Source organism: Chlamydotis macqueenii, chromosome 33 (assembly GCF_036417535.1).
Source record: "Chlamydotis macqueenii isolate bChlMac1 chromosome 33, bChlMac1.mat, whole genome shotgun sequence".
NCBI classification, from domain to species: Eukaryota; Metazoa; Chordata; class Aves; order Otidiformes; family Otididae; genus Chlamydotis; species Chlamydotis macqueenii.
This window is the reverse complement of record NC_141588.1, coordinates 277,156-292,181: the sequence shown is the minus strand read 5'-3', so window position 1 is coordinate 292,181 and position 15,026 is coordinate 277,156. Positions and strand designations below refer to the sequence as shown.

The window sequence follows — 15,026 nt, the reverse complement described above, 5'->3', positions numbered from 1 at the left end:
GCAACAAGGAGCTGGTGACGCACCGGCGCTCGCACACCGGCCGCCCGCCCTTCCAGTGCGCTCACTGCGGGAAGGGCTTCAGCTGGAGCTCCCACTTCGACCGGCACCAGCGCGTCCACACCGGCGAGAAGCCCTACCAGTGCCCCGAGTGCGGCAAGCGCTTCAGCCGCAGCTCCCACCTCTACCGGCACCAGCGCACCCACGCCGGCGGCCGCTCCTACATCTGCACCTACTGCGGGCGCAGTTTCGGCAGCACCCTCCACTTCGACCGCCACCAGCGCACCCACACCGGCCAGCGGCCCTACAAGTGCACCCTGTGCCGGAAGAGCTTCGGCGACGGGCTGGCCTTGGTCAAACACCAACGCCTGCACCTGGGCGACGGGCCTTTCCGCTGCGAAGAGTGCGGTAAAGCCTTCGGCGCCCGCGCCCAGTACGCCCAGCACCGGCGCAGCTTCCACGGCGGTGGCGGCGGCGGCGAGAAGCCGTACCGCTGCAGCGATTGCGGGAAGAGCTTTTCCTGGAGCTCGCACTGGGAACGCCACCAACGGATCCACACCGGCGAGCGACCCTACCAGTGCGGGGACTGCGGCAAACGTTTCGGCCGGACCTCCCACCTCTACCGGCACCAGCGCACCCATGCCGGCGGGCAGCCCCACGTCTGCGCCCACTGCGGGAAGAGCTTCAACAGCACCCTGCACTTCCACAAGCACCAGCGCGCGCACGCCGGCCCCCGGCACGCCTGTCCCGACTGCGGCAAGGCGTTCGCCGACGGCTCGGCGCTGGCCAAGCACCGGCGGGCGCACGCCGGCGAGAAGCCCTTCCCTTGCCCGCAGTGCGGCCGGCGTTTTGGCGTCGACTCCCATCTTCGCCGCCACCTCCGCAGCCATGGCCAGGAGCAGCCGCCGGAGGAGCGGCCGGACGAGCGCGCGCCCCGTTAACCGCGGGATGGGGCGGGGGGGGCGGGGGAGGCGGCGGAGTTGACCCTCCGAGTGGCTCCCGTCCCCCCCGCCGCCGCCGCGTAGTGTCCCCCGGTGGCGCCGGCCCCCCCGGGATGTAGTTCTCGTAGGGTAGCGTAGGAAGGTAGGGTAGATAGGGGAGGATGGAGGTGGGGCTGGGGGGGGGGCCGAGCGGGAATTGGGGGGGCGGAGGGGGGTGGGGGTGGGAGCGGGATGCCCCCTCCGGAAAAGCAGATGGAATCGTGCCGGCGAACGTCGGGAGGGCAACCTGACCGCGCTCCTTCTCCGCGGGCGGCGGGGAGACGGCGCCCAGCAGCCGGGGGGGACAGGCGCGGGGCTCGGGACGTCCCACCAGCTCCTCGCCAAACTCGGAGAGACCCCGAAATACCCGAGGTGGCTTCGTCCCATGACCTTCCCTGTGCCGCCGGCCCCAGCCGGCACCCAAAGCCCGAGCGCCGCCCCCCACCACCAGCCGCGCCGGGGGTAGTGGTGGCACCATCTGCCCACGTGACGCCGTCAGGGGCAAACCCCCCCCCATTTTTGTGGCGTCGTCATCCAGAAACGAGCCTGGACATCCACCCCGGTGGCTCCCGGCCACACGCTGGTGACGTTTGGCTGTGGCGCAGGCGTGAGGGGTTTATTTAACGTATTTATTGTATTTATTCACCGGGGGGGGCTGGAGGAACTCAACGCCTTTGGGCCGAGCTGGAGGCCGCTGGGACGGGAGCTGGGACGAGGGTTTGTCCCCAAGCCGGGGCGTTGGTGACGTCGGTGGCTCCTCTTGGGTTGGTCGCTCAACCGTTGTGCTCACGGTGGGAACCTGTCGGTGCCGGGGAGGAGGTGGCGTGGCTGGAGGAACCCCTGGGAGATCCCGGGGAGCCACCACCCGCAGGTGTTTCCCAGCCGGAAGGAGGTGAATCCTTGGGATGAACCTCGGGAAGGGGAGCAGGACACCACTCCGGGGACTTTGTGACAGTTTTGGGGCCGTGGCCGTGCTTGGTGGACCCCCCCCAACCCACCTCCCCACGATGCGCAGGAGCTGTGGTTGTATTGTGAATAAAAATAGACTAGTGCGGAAACCGATGGGTGGCTGCCGCCTCTCCTGGGAGGAGCTGTGAATCCAAGCTCTTCCAGGGGTCATGGGGTCACCTGGGCTGGGACATCCCCAAAATAAACCTCTCCGTCCCGGGGAAGCTCAGCCAGCCTGGCAGCCCGCACCAGTTCATGGGCCGTAGCGGGGATGGGGAGGCACCTGCCGGGAGGTGAAATGTTGGGGCTGCCTGTCCCCCCCCCCCCGCCCTTCCCAGCAGCGTCATGCCAACGCCGGCTGCGTTGTCCCAAGTCCACCCAACTCCAAACACCCAAAACCCTTCCGCCTTTGTTGGCTCTCCAAGGAGGAAGACCTTCTGCCTTCATTGCGTCTAGAGACCTTCACTTGGTGAAGAGATCTCCGAGGAGGAAGATCCTCTGTCTGTCTTGGGTCTGAAGACCTTCACTTGGTGAAGAGAAGATCTCCAAGGAGGAAGATCCTCTGTCTGTGTTGGGTCTGAAGACCTTCACTTGGTCAAGAGAGGATCTCCAGGAAGATGCTCTGCACTCATTGGGTGCAGGGAAGATCGCCATGGAGGAAGATCTGCCTTCGTTGGGTCTGAAGACTGTCACTTGGTCAAGAGAGGCTCTCCAAGGAGGAGAGGGGATCTCCAAGGAGGACGATCGTCTGCCTTCATGGAGCTGACAGAGGATCTGCCCTGAGGGCACCCCCCCCCCCGCCCCCGACACTCCCTCAAGCTTTTAGGGGTCCCCAAGCAAGCAGTTGCCACCTCTGCACGCGTGGCCAGGAGAGACTGACACTCTGCCCCACATCACCGCCAGACCCTGCCTGCCACTGGTCTCCCAGTGTGGAGGCTCCGGTGTCTACCACTGTGGTTGAGCTTCGGAGGAGGGTCCATCCCCTGATTGCCATGGGACAGACGTGCGCCCAGTTTCCTTGGGATGTGGGCATCTCCTTGGGCATCTTGGGGAGCGCTTCAGTCATCTCCTTGGGCAACTCCTTAGGTATCTCCCTGGGCATCTCCGGCAACAACTTGGGCATCTCCTCAAGCATTTCCTTGGGCATCTCCTTGAGCATCTTGGTGAACTCCTCAGACATCTCCTTGGGCATCTTGGGGAGCGCTTCAGTCATCGCCTTGGGCATTTCCTTGGGCATCTTGGTGAACTCCTCGGACATCTCCTTGGGCATTTTCTTGGGCAACTCCTTGAGCATCTTGGTGAACTCCTCGGACATCTCCTTGGGCATTTCCTTGGGCAACTCCTTGGCAAATCCCTGGGCATCTCCTTGGGCAACAACTTGGCCAATAACTTGGGCATCTTGGAGACCTCCTTGGGCATCTTGGGCAACTCCTTGGGCAACAACTTGGGCATCTCCTTAAGCGTCTCCTTGGCCATCTTGGGGAACTCCTCGGCCATCTCCTTGGGTGTCTCTTGGGCAACTCCTTGGGCATCTCCTCGGCAAGGGGCCTGCAGTGTCCCGCCCCCCCGTCCCCGGGGATGCATTTGGGGGTCCAGCCCCCCCATGTTTGACCCCCCCCCACACCCCCCCGCCCCCCCCCCCTTTGGAGGCTCCCTAAGGGATGGGGGCGGAGGGGAGGGAAACACACAGCGGAGCGAGCTCCCCCCCACCCCCTCCAGCCCAACGGCATCTCTCGGGCGCGATTCTCCGGTGGCTAATACAGGGGTTGAGCTCGCGTGGTGGGGCGGGGGGGGGGGGGAGCACCGGTGGCGGGGACGGGGAGCGAAAATGGGGGTGGGGTGGGGTTTTGGGGGGGGCGTTGTGGTGGGGGGGGGTGAAGCGGAGGCGGGGGCCGCTAGGGGGCCCTGGCTGGTGCTGGAGGAGGGGGGAGGAGGAGGAGGAGGAGGAGGGCGGCGGCGGCTGCACTGTATCCGGGTCAGGCGGGGGAGCCGCCTCCACGGGGACCGGTGCTCGGCGAGGAGAGACCCCGGGGGGAGCACCCCCCCCCAACAACCCACACCCCCGGCCCAACCCCGCCCGCCAGCGCAGGTAACGGGGGTGTCCCCACCACAGCCCCCGGGGGGGGTGAGGTGGGGGAGACCCCCCCCCTTCGGGTGCCCCAAATTCTGTGGGGGGGGTGGGGGGGGAGTGTGCAGCGGTGGGACGCTCTGGGCACCCCAAAAACAGGGGAGCATCCTCTGGGCACCCCAAAAAGCGGGTGAGCATCTCCATGGCACCCCAAAAAGCCAGGCATAGCACCCCGAAAAGGGGGGGGTCCCCTGGGCACCCCGCGGAGCAGGGGCCTCTCTTGGGCACCCCAAAAAGCGGGGTGTATCCCCTGGGCACCCCACGGAGCAGGGACATCTCCTGGGCACCCCAAAAAGCGGGGTGTATCCCCTGGGCACCCCGTGGAGCAGGGGCCTCTCCTGGGCACCCCAAAAAGCGGGGTGTATCCCCTGGGCACCCCGAGGAGCAGGGACCTATCCTGGGTACCCCAAAAAGCGGGGTGCATCCCTGGGCACCCCAGAAAGCTGGCACGCAGCCCCCCAGGCACCCGGGGTATCGGGGTGCCCAGCCCTGGAAAATTTGGGGAGCAGGGGAGGGGACACACACAGACACCCCCCCCGCCATCTTCTTCCACAGGGAAATGGGGGGGTACTGGGGTGCTAACGGGGATTGGGGGGGCGGGCGGGGGTCTCTTCCCATTGCAGGGGCCAGACGTTGGTCGTGGGGTGACGTCCCCGCCCCCCTCCCCCCCCCCGGGGACCCCCTGTCCCCCCTATTTTGGGGGGCCGCCATGCAGGAGAACTACGAGAACGTGATTTCCCTGGGTAAGGGGTGCGGCCTGGGACGGCCCGGTTTTGGGAGGCTGGGGGGGGGTTTGGGTGTCCCCAGCACCGGTGGCACCCAGTGGGTGACCAGATTTGGGGGGGCGGGGGGGGGGCTGCGAGCACCCCGTGGCCTCGGAGTGGGTTTTGGGGGGGTACCCCACTCTGCCTCAGTTTCCCTGCCCGCAGTGAACCGGAGGTGGTGGGAGCGCATTTTGCCCAAACATGGAGCATTTCACCCCAAAATAGAGGCGGGGGAGGGGGGAGCTGGGGCGCTGGGGCGTCTGGGTGCCTGCGGACCCACCCTTCTTCCCGGCAGCCGAGGAGATCGCCATCAGCTGGCCGCGCATCACCGCCTTCGCCGAGTCCCACCGGCGGCGGGGGCTGGCGCCGGGTGAGTCCCGGGGGTCCGGGGCGGGGGGAGGAGCCCCAAATTTGGGTGAACTCCTTCGGTTTGGGGGGAACTCGAAACGTGGGGAGGCTCCTTCGGTTTTTGGGGACGCCCTCAATCCCGTAGGTCTCTGAGGACCTCGCGGGTTCGGGTGGATTGGGGAACCCCTCCGGTTTGGGTGAATCCCTTGGGATTTTGGAGGTCCCATTCGGTTTGGGTGAATTCCTTGGGATTTTGGAGGTCCCATCCAGTTTGGGTGAATCCCTTGGGATTCTGGAGGACCCATCCAGTTTGGGTGAATCCCTTGGGATTCTGGAGGTCCCATCCAGTTTGGGTGAATTCCTTGGGATTTTGGAGGACCCATCCAGTTTGGGTGAATCCCTTGGGATTTTGGAGGACCCATCCAGTTTGGGTGAATCCCTTGGGATTTTGGAGGTCCCATCCAGTTTGGGTGAATCCCTTGGGATTCTGAAGATCGAACTGGGTTTGTTTTTTTTTTTCCCAGGCCTGGAAGCGGAGGGGGACCAGGTCCTACCAGAGCCCACCCCGGTCCAGCCCTCGGCAGGGGCCGGCTCCAGCGATGGGGGGGTGAACCCCGATTTGCGCCGGCAGCTGGGCCTGATCCTGCAAACGGCCGGCCGGAGCCAGGTGGAGAAGATGCTGCGGGAGCTGGTGCGGGAGCAGGGGCAGGGGGGGAAGCGCCGGAGCCGCAAGAAAACACCCAAGGATGGAGGTAAATTTGGGGAGGGGGCACCACCCAAGATGCCCCCACGACCCTTTTTGGGAGCATCCTGCGGGTTGGGGGCAGGTTTTTGGGGATGGGTGTTTCAGGAGTTGGTTTTTCATGGGATCATGGAAGGTTTGGGTGGGAAGGGACCTTTGGAGGTCACCTGGGCCACCAGGATGGACGTCTCCAACCGGATGGGGTCACCCAAAGCCCTGTCCAACCCCGGAACCGTGAGTGGTTCCAGCGATGGGGGCATCTCCGACCTCCTCCAGCGTCTCCGCCCGCACTGCAAATCCTTGTATCCGGCCCAAATCTTCCTGCTTTTTGCCTAAAACCATCCCCCTCGTCCTGTCGCCACGGGCCCGGGCACAAAGCGTCCCCCATCCAGACGCGGAGCCGTTGGCCACCACCCTACGGATGCCACCACCCCCCCTCGCCCCCCCCAGTGCCCGATCCACCCAACGGTCCATGCGGCGACACCAATTTAGGGAGGAGGACGCCGCTTCTCAGGTTGGGGGGCGGGGAGGGGAGGCTTCAAATTAATTTTGGCGAGGGCGTCGTGCTGGAGACGCTCACGGTTGCTCGCTGCGGTGCAGGCGCCAGCGCGGGGAGTGGGACGGAGGAGGAGCCGGCGCTGCGGGACGGCGAGGAGCCGGCGCCGGAGGACGCTGAGCAGCACCGAAACGGGGGGCAGGTGGCCGAACGCCCCGCCGCCGTCAAAGGGACCGGGGGCAGGAGGGGCGGTGCGGCAGCATCGGCGGCGGCGTCCCGGGGCGGCTGTGCCGAATGCGGGCTGCGGAACCGGTCGCAGAGGCGGCGCTGCAGCCAGTGCGGGCAGCAGCGTCGGCCGGCAGCCCGGCAGCCGGAGCGGGGCAGCGCGGAGAAGCCGCACCGCTGTGTCGACTGTGGCAAAGGCTTCAGCCGCGGCTCCAACCTCGCCCAGCACCGGCGCATCCACACCGGCGAGCGGCCCCACCGCTGCGGCGACTGCGGCAAAGGCTTCATCCAACGCTCCGACCTGGAGCGGCACCGGCGCGTCCACACCGGCGAGCGGCCGTATCCCTGCGGCGACTGTGGCAAACGGTTCAGCGTCAGCTCCCACCTCGACCGGCATCGCCGCACCCATGCCGGCGGACCCGGCCCACCCGCCCAACCCCGCACGCGTCCCCGGCAGCCGCTGCCGGAGGGCTCACCAGCTCCTCACCGTTGCCCCGAGTGCGGGAAGAGCTTCGCGCAGCGTTCCGGCTTGGCCAAGCACCGCAAGACGCACAGTGGCGAACGCCCCCACCGCTGCGGCGACTGCGGCAAGAGCTTCAGCCGCGGCTCCAACCTCACCCAGCACCGGCGCATCCACACCGGCGAGCGGCCCTTCGCCTGCGGTGACTGCGGCAAAGGCTTCATCCAACGCTCCGACCTGGAGCGGCACCAGCGCGTCCACACCGGCGAGCGGCCCTACGCCTGCGCCGAGTGCGGGAAGAGCTTCAGTGTCAGCTCCCACCTGGACCGGCACCAGAAGATTCACGCGGCCGAGCGGGCGTCCTACCGCTGCCCGGAACACCTCGCCGGTTTTTTGGCCTCCCAGCGGCACGGCCGCCTCTTCAAGTGCGCGCAGTGTGGGCGGTGTTTCGGCCAAGGCGCCGCTTTGCTGAAGCACCAGCGCGCTCACGGCGGCGGGGCGGGTGCGGGGCAGACCCCCAAGTGCCCGGATTGTGGGAAGGACCGCGGCGGCGCGGCGGCAGGATCCCGTCAGCGCGGTCAGCAGTGCCTGGATTGCGGGAGGGACGCAGATCCCGGCGAGGGCGGCGCGGCGGCGGCGGCGGCGGAGAAGCCCTACAAGTGCGGGGAGTGCGGGAAGGCGTTCGGGCAGCGCTCGGCGCTGGTCAAGCACCGGCGCATCCACACTGGCGAGAAGCCCTACGCCTGCGGGGACTGCGGGAAGGGCTTCATCCAGAAGTCGGACCTGACCATCCACCGCCGGATGCACACCGGCGAGAAGCCCTACCGCTGCGGCGAGTGCGGGAAGTGCTTCAGCGTCTCCTCCAACCTCATCACCCACCAGCGCACCCACCTCGGCGAGAAGCCCTACCAGTGCCCCGAGTGCGGCAAGAGCTTCATCCAGCGCTCCGAGCTCACCATCCACCAGCGCGTCCACACCGGCGAGAAGCCCTACAAGTGTCCCGAGTGCGGCAAGTGCTTCAGCCGCAGCTCCCACCTCAACCGCCACCAGCGCACCCACGCCGGGGACAAGCCCAAAGCCGCCGCCGCCGCTGCCGGCACCGCCAACGCGTCCGGCGCCTTTGCCGGCGCCGCCTTCTCCCCGCCGTTGGGCAGCTCGGCGGCCCCCGTCCCCTCGCTGCCCTCCTTCCCCGCCTCCCCGTCGGCCCTGCCCATCCCCTCCCTCTCCAGCCCCGGCCTGGAGCTGCCCTGGGCCCTCTCCTTCCCCGCCCGCGCCTTCCCCCACCCCACCTTCCCCTCGGCGCCCGCCTCGGGGGCGCAGGCCTCGTCCCTCATCAACTGAGCAGGGCCTGGCCCCGGCTCCATCCTCCTCCTCCCAGCCTCCCCAGCCGCTCGCCCAACGCCCAACGGGGGTTGAGCCCAAAGCCCCGTTGTTGGGTTGGTTGTTCCTACCCAACGCCCAACGGGGGTTGAGCCCAAAGCCCCGTTGTTGGGTTGGTTGTTCCTACCCAACGCCCAATGGGGTTGAGCCCAAAGCCCCGTTGTTGGGTTGGTTGTTCCTACCCAACGCCCAATGGGGTTGAGCCCAAAGCCCCGTTGTTGGGTTGGTTATTCCTACCCAACGCCCAACGGGGGTTGAGCCCAAAGCCCCGTTGTTGGGTTGGTTGTTCCTACCCAACGCCCAATGGGGTTGAGCCCAAAGCCCCGTTGTTGGGTTGGTTGTTCCTACCCAACGCCCAACGGGGGTTGAGCTCAAAGACTCATTGCTGGGGGCCTGTTCCCACCTGGAGCCGTTCAGCCTCGGTGGCTAATTAACAATCTCTCTAATTGGGGATGAGGCAGCTCCTCCACACCCAGTCATGGCCCCGGCTCCGCCCTCCTCCCAAGCTCCCCAGCCGCTCGCCCAACACCCAACTGGGGTTGACCTCAAGACCCATCACTGGGGGGGGCTGTTCCCACCCTTCAGCCTTGGCAGCTAATTAACAGTCTAATTAGGGAATGGGGACCCCCCCTTTCAATTTGCAACCCTTTTAACCCCATTTCCCCCTTTTCACAGCGGGAGGACACGTCCCCCCCAAAGCCCTGTCCCACAGCAGACTAGGGGGGGGAACACTGTCACCCCTTGGATTTTGGGGCAGAAACAAGTAAATTCAGTTCTCCGCCTAATTAAATGGTTCTTAACAAGCTTTTCCCAGCCCCTTCCCCCTCCCACTGCATTTTAAGGCACCATCTCCATTGTTCCCCCGCAGCAGCGGCTGCTAAAACTGAGCAGAAGGGGGGGGGGGAGGGGGGGGCAGGGGCTTCCCCCCCCCCCTTTTTCTGGGTAGATTTTATTTTGGGGGGGGCAGGGGGCAAGCCCCCCAGGATCCATGGGTGGAATCCTTCTTGTTGGGTTTTTTTTTTTTTTTTAACCACTGTCGCGTCACGTTTGTGGCGTCTGGGCACAGCACTCCGTGACAGGGGGGGAACCCGTGCCCCCCCCGATTCAGGGTCACGGCGCTGCCTCGCACGGATTTTGGAGCAAAGACTCGGTTGTCCCGCACGGAGCTGCGGGCTCGCCCAGCCCCCCGCCCCCAACCCCCCCAGCACAGCAGCAAAAGCAAGCTGTTCTCAGCTTTTATTATTTTTTTTTTTAAAAAAAAAGAAAAAAAATAGAGAATTTTTGTTTCGTTTCGTTCCTTTTGCACATTTGTACTCCGCGGCGCCGATCCTTTCCGGCTTAAAACCGGGGCTTCCCGTAATTCCCAGCGTCACGGACGCCCCCGAAACGGCTCCCCCCGGGATTTCCCCAAGGGCAGGACCCCCACTTGCGGGAGGGGGGGGCGTGGAGAGGGGCTGAGGGGGTTGGGGGGGGGGGGCGTTGAAGGGCTGCCCCCAGACCACGCGATGCCTCAAATCAAGAGCCAGCAGCAATGTTCATTAAACACCAGCAATTATTAAATTATCAAAAACCCCAATAACATTAAATAACTCCGTTAAATAAATAACCTCCCGTTAAATAAACTTAAATAACCTCCAATTAAATAATCGCGAAATAAATAAATAATACAATAAATAAATTGCGGGGGGAGCAGGGGCACCCACGGGTGCTGGGGCGCAGCCCCACAAATGAGGTAGGGGGACCCATGGGTACTGAACGCCTTCGTGAGCGCGTGGGCGAGGGGCACCCACGGGCGCAGGGTGCCGGCGCAGCCCTAAGGCCAGGGTGACAGGCGCCAAATGGTCCCTGAGGCACCCCAAGGCTGAGGTGAGGGGCACCCAGCGGCCGCTACGACGGGCACCGCAGGGTGCTGGGTGCCACCCCTAGGTGACTGTGCCACCCTGAGAGCTGGGCAAGGGTCCCGGGCACCCCCTCAGCGGGCCGTGCCGTTTTGGGGCCGCAGTGCCGGCAACAGCGGCCGCGGGGGGCAGGAGGCACCCAGGGGCATCCCTGTGGGCAACGTCAGCGCTCCGTTTGGTGTCCGGGTGGTCCCCGGGGGTGTCACGGCAGTCCTGAGCAGCGCTCCATCCCGGGCAGGGGTGTCACAGCCGGCGTTTCGGGTGCCACGGCGAGTTTTTTGGGCGTCACGAGCGTTTCGGGTGCCACGGCAGGTTTTTCGGGTGTCACAGGCGCCACGGTGGGTTTTTCGGGTGTCACAGGCATTTCGGGCGTCCCGTCCCCGGGTGCGCTGTACACCTGGGCGCTCACCACTGCCAGCAGTAGCACCAGCAGCCGCTTCGCTGCGCTCGGCTCTTCCGTGGGGGGCGGCCGCCGCACCTGGTGGGGGGGGAGGCAACAAAGAGGGGTGAGAACTCACCTGCCGGGGGCAAATACCCACCCTGGGGCAAATAATCCCACCTTTAGGACAAATACCCCCCCCCCGCTTTGGGGTAAACGCTCCCCGATCCGGCTTAGGGAACCCATCCAGGGGCAGACCCTCACCAACCCTGCTTAGCTTCCAGAGGGGTAAACAGAGGTAATTGCCCCACCCCCCCCGCCCCCCAAAGGCCAAAAACCACCCCGAGGGGGCAAATACTGGCCCGGGAGGAGAGGGGGTCACCCCCAAATCCCCTTCCTGGGGAGAACCTCCCCCCTCCAGGGGTAAACACCCTCCTCCCCCCACCGGGGGCGGGGAGCATCCCGAGGGACCCATCCAAGGGCAAACCCCGGCCGGCCCCGCTCAGCGGAAGGGTGCGGGGGGGCAATAACGACCCCCCCGTGGGGTGCTGGGGGAAGTTTGGGGGGGAATTCCCCCCGCCGGTAGCGGGTGAGTCAGCGGGAAGGGGGGGGCGGGGAAAGGAAGTGACTCATCCCCCTGCGGGAAACGGGCCCCGGGGGGGGCGGGGGGGGGGAGGCACCCAGAGCCCGGGGAGGGGGGGAGGGTGTGTGGTGTTCCCCCCCCCGCCCCGCACCCAGCGGGGGCAGCCGGGCCTTGCGGATACTCACGGCGGGCGGGTAGAGGACGCGGCGGCGGGGCCGGCGGCGGGGCCGGGGGGGGCCCGCTGGGCGCCAGCGGGGGCTCGAAGGTGAAGTGCTGCGGCGGGGAAGGGCGGACGCCGCCGGGAAACGCTGCCGGGTGGCCCCAGCCCGCGCAGCCGGTCGCAGCTGCCGCTGCCGCCGCCGCCGCCATCATCGCGCAAAATGGCGGCACCCCGCCCGCCACCGGCCGCCTTATAGCGCCCGCCGCGCCACGCCCCGCCCCCCTCCACCGCCGACGGGGACACTCCCCCCTCGCCACTCCCATTGGCTGCGGCTCCGTCGGAGGCGGGGACTCGCCGGGGGGGTTCCCCGCCCACCCGTCCCGTGCTGTACGGGGGGGCTGTGGGGGGCTATGGGGGGCTATGGGGGGCTATAGGGTCTCTATGGGGGTCTATGGGGGGCTATAGGGGTCTGTGGGGGGGCTATAGAGGCTCTATAGGGGTCTATAGGGGTCTATAGGGGGCTATAGGGGTTTATGGGGGTCTATGGGGGGCTATAGGGGGCTGTGGGGGTCTATAGGGGTCTGTAGGGGACTATAGGGGGGCTATAGGAGGACTATAGGGTGTCTATGGGAGGCTATAGGGAGTCTATGGGGGTCTATAGGGGGCTATAGGGGGTCCATGGGGGCTCTATACGAGTCTATAGGGGTCTATAGGGGGCTATAGGGGGTCTATGGGAGGCTATAGGGGCTCTATAGGGGTCTATAAGGGGGCTATCGGGGTCTGTGGGGGTCTATAGGGGACTATAGAGGGTCTATAGGGGGTCCATGGGGGCTCTATAGGGGTCTATGGGGGTCTATAGGGGGCTATAGGGGTCTATGGGGGGCTATAGGGGGTCCATGGGGGCTCTAGAGGCTCTATAGGGGGGCTATAGGGGCCTAGGGGGGTCTATAGGGGGCTATAGGGGCTCCATGGGGCTCTAGGGGCTCTATGGGGTCTATAGGAGGCCTATGGGAGACATGTCTATAATGGTGTATAGGGTGCTATGGGGGAGTATAGGGGTGCATAGGGGGTCTATAGGGGTGCATAGGGGCTGTATAGGGGTCTATATGGGTGCATAGGGGGTGTATAGGGGCGCATAGGGGTGCATGGGGCTGTATAGGGGTCTATAGCGGTGCATAGGGGCTGTATAGGCGTCTATATGGGTGCATAGGGGGTGTAGAGGGGTCTATGGGGGTGCACAGGGGGTGTATAGGTGTCTATAGGGGTTCATAGGGGCTGTATAGGGGTGTATACGGGTGCATAGGGGGTGTATAGGGGTCTATAGGGGGTGTAGAGGGGTCTATAGGGGTGCATAGGGGTCTATGGGGGTGCACAGGGGGTGTATAGGTGTCTATAGGGGTTCATAGGGGCTGTATAGGGGTGTATACGGGTGCATAGGGGGTGTATAGGGGTCTATAGGGGGTGTAGAGGGGTCTATAGGGGTGCATAGGGGTCTATGGGGGTGCATAGGGGGTGTAGAGGTGTCTATAGGGGTGCATAGGGGCTATATGGGGGGGGCTGTATAGGGGGGGCTGTAGGGGGGCTGTATATGGGGGCTGTATGGGGGGGGCTGTAGAGGGACAGGAGGGCGCAAAAAGGGGCTCCCCGCGCATCGACCCCCCCCCCGCAGCCCCCCCTCATGACCCCCATCCCCTATAGCCCCCATACCCCCCCCCCACGTCCGTCACGCGCTGGATTTTCCCACGTTGCACAACCGGGAGCGGCCGCGGGGGGGGGGGGGGGGGCGGTGGATGTCGGGGGGGGTGCGGACGGCTGGGTCCCATTTTTGGGGGCGTGGGGGTGCGGGGGGGTCTATAGGGGATGGGGGGGTTGACCCGGACACCTGGGGGAGGGAGGTCTATAGGGTGAGACCCCCGCCCTGGGGTATCCGGATGCCTGAGTCCCGGGGGGAGGGCGGGGGGGGGCTGAGCAGGTGGCCGGACGCCCGGGTTCCTAAATCGTGAGTCATGGGGGGGGGGGGGGGAGCGGAAAGGGGGGGCCTGCTTGCGTCATCCTCCCCTTTCCAATCCCAAATCGGAGGGGGGGGGCGGGCAGAGAGGAGCCGGGATTTCAGGACCCCCTCCCCAAAAAAAAGGGGGCCCATCACCTTCCCCCAGGGGACCCAGGCGGTTTGGGAACCCAAGGGGGGGTCCCCAGGGGTTTGGGCACCCAAGGGGAGACCCAGGCGGTTTGGGCACCCAAGGGGGGGGACCCAGGGGTTTGGGCACCCAAGGGGGGGTCCCAGGGGTTTGGGCACCCAAGGGGGGACCCAGGCGGTTTGGGCACCCAAGGGGGGGACCCAGGGGTTTGGGAACCCAAGGGGGGGTCCCAGGGGTTTGGGCACCCAAGGGGAGACCCAGGCGGTTTGGGCACCCAAGGGGGGGACCCAGGGGTTTGGGCACCCAAGGGGGGGGTCCCAGGGGTTTGGGCACCCAAGGGGGGACCCAGGTGGTTTGGGCACCCAAGGGGGGGTCCCAGGGGTTTGGGCACCCAAGGGGGGGACCCAGGGGTTTGGGCACCCAAGGGGGGACCCAGGCGGTTTGGGCACCCAAGGGGGGGTCCCAGGGGTTTGGACACCCAAGGGGGGGGACCCAGGGGTTTGGGCACCCAAGGGGGGGGTCGCAGGGCTCTGGGCACCCCCCCCCAGTCGCACACAGAGCACCCCCCCGCTGCACATCGATGTACAAATCTCTGTTTCAGCACCAAATATTTACAGCCCCGGGCCCCCCCGGCTAATTACCCCCCCCCCCGCTAATTACCCCACACTAATGAGCGACGAAGCTGTGGGGTAATCCTAGCCGCGGGGGGGGGGTCACTTAGCCGGGCTGGAGGGGCCCAGGGGCTGGAGGGCATCCAGGGGTTCGGGGGGGGGTCACAGGGGGCACCCATAGATGGGGGGGGTCCCAAGGGTCCGGGGGGGTCCCAGGGGGCACCCATAGATTGGGGAGATGGGGGTCCCAGGGGGCACCCACAGATGGGGGAGAGGGGGGGGTCCCAGGGGTTCAGGGGGTCCCAGGGGGCACCCATAGATGAGGGGGTCCCAGGGGGCACCCATAGACTGGGGAGAGGGGTGTCCCAGGGGTCTGGGTGGTCCCAGGCAGCGGGGGTGTGGGGTGGGGGGGGGGGGTCCTGTCAGTAGTGTTGGGCGCTTCCAGTGTTGGGTGAAGAGGAAGATGAGGGAGGAGGAAGAGGAAGGAGGGTGACGGTGAGGAAGACGAGGGAAGAGCGCGTGGAAGGGAAGGAGGAGGAAGGAGGAGGAGGAAGGAGGAGGAGGAAGGAGGAGGATGAAGGAGGATGAGGAAGATGAAGGAGGAGCTGGAAGAGAAGGAGGAGGAAGAAGGTGGCTGAAGGAGGGAGGAGGAGGAGGAGAGCTGTAAGGAGGATGAAGCACAAGAAGGAGGATGAAGGAGAAGGTGGATGGAGAAGGAGGATGAAGGAGGGATGAAGGAGGAAGACGAGGAGGGACGAAGGAGCAGGACGGGGAGGGATGAAGGAGGAG

At 65.9% G+C, this 15,026-nt stretch overlaps 1 protein-coding gene across 1 annotated transcript; it reads left to right on the top strand.

The window, feature by feature from the left end:
* The first annotated feature begins 4,729 nt into the window (after window positions 1–4,729).
* On the top strand, window positions 4,730–9,325 carry LOC147596901 (uncharacterized). The gene is made up of 4 exons (XM_086769234.1): window positions 4,730–4,796; window positions 5,113–5,187; window positions 5,690–5,917; window positions 6,508–9,325. The coding sequence occupies exons 1-4, from the start codon at window positions 4,763–4,765 to the stop codon at window positions 8,427–8,429; spliced, it is 2,259 nt and encodes a 752-aa protein (XP_086625360.1). The 5' UTR covers window positions 4,730–4,762; the 3' UTR covers window positions 8,430–9,325.
* Window positions 9,326–15,026: the final 5,701 nt, after the last annotated feature.

Excerpts from the sequence above, each read along its gene's own strand:
- LOC147596901 (XM_086769234.1), top strand. The coding sequence starts at position 4,763 with ATGCAGGAGAACTACGAGAACGTGATTTCCCTGG. Across the intron at positions 4,797-5,112 it reads CGAGAACGTGATTTCCCTGG|CCGAGGAGATCGCCATCAGC; the intron begins GTAAGGGGTGCG and ends TCTTCCCGGCAG. Across the intron at positions 5,918-6,507 it reads GAAAACACCCAAGGATGGAG|GCGCCAGCGCGGGGAGTGGG; the intron begins GTAAATTTGGGG and ends GCTGCGGTGCAG.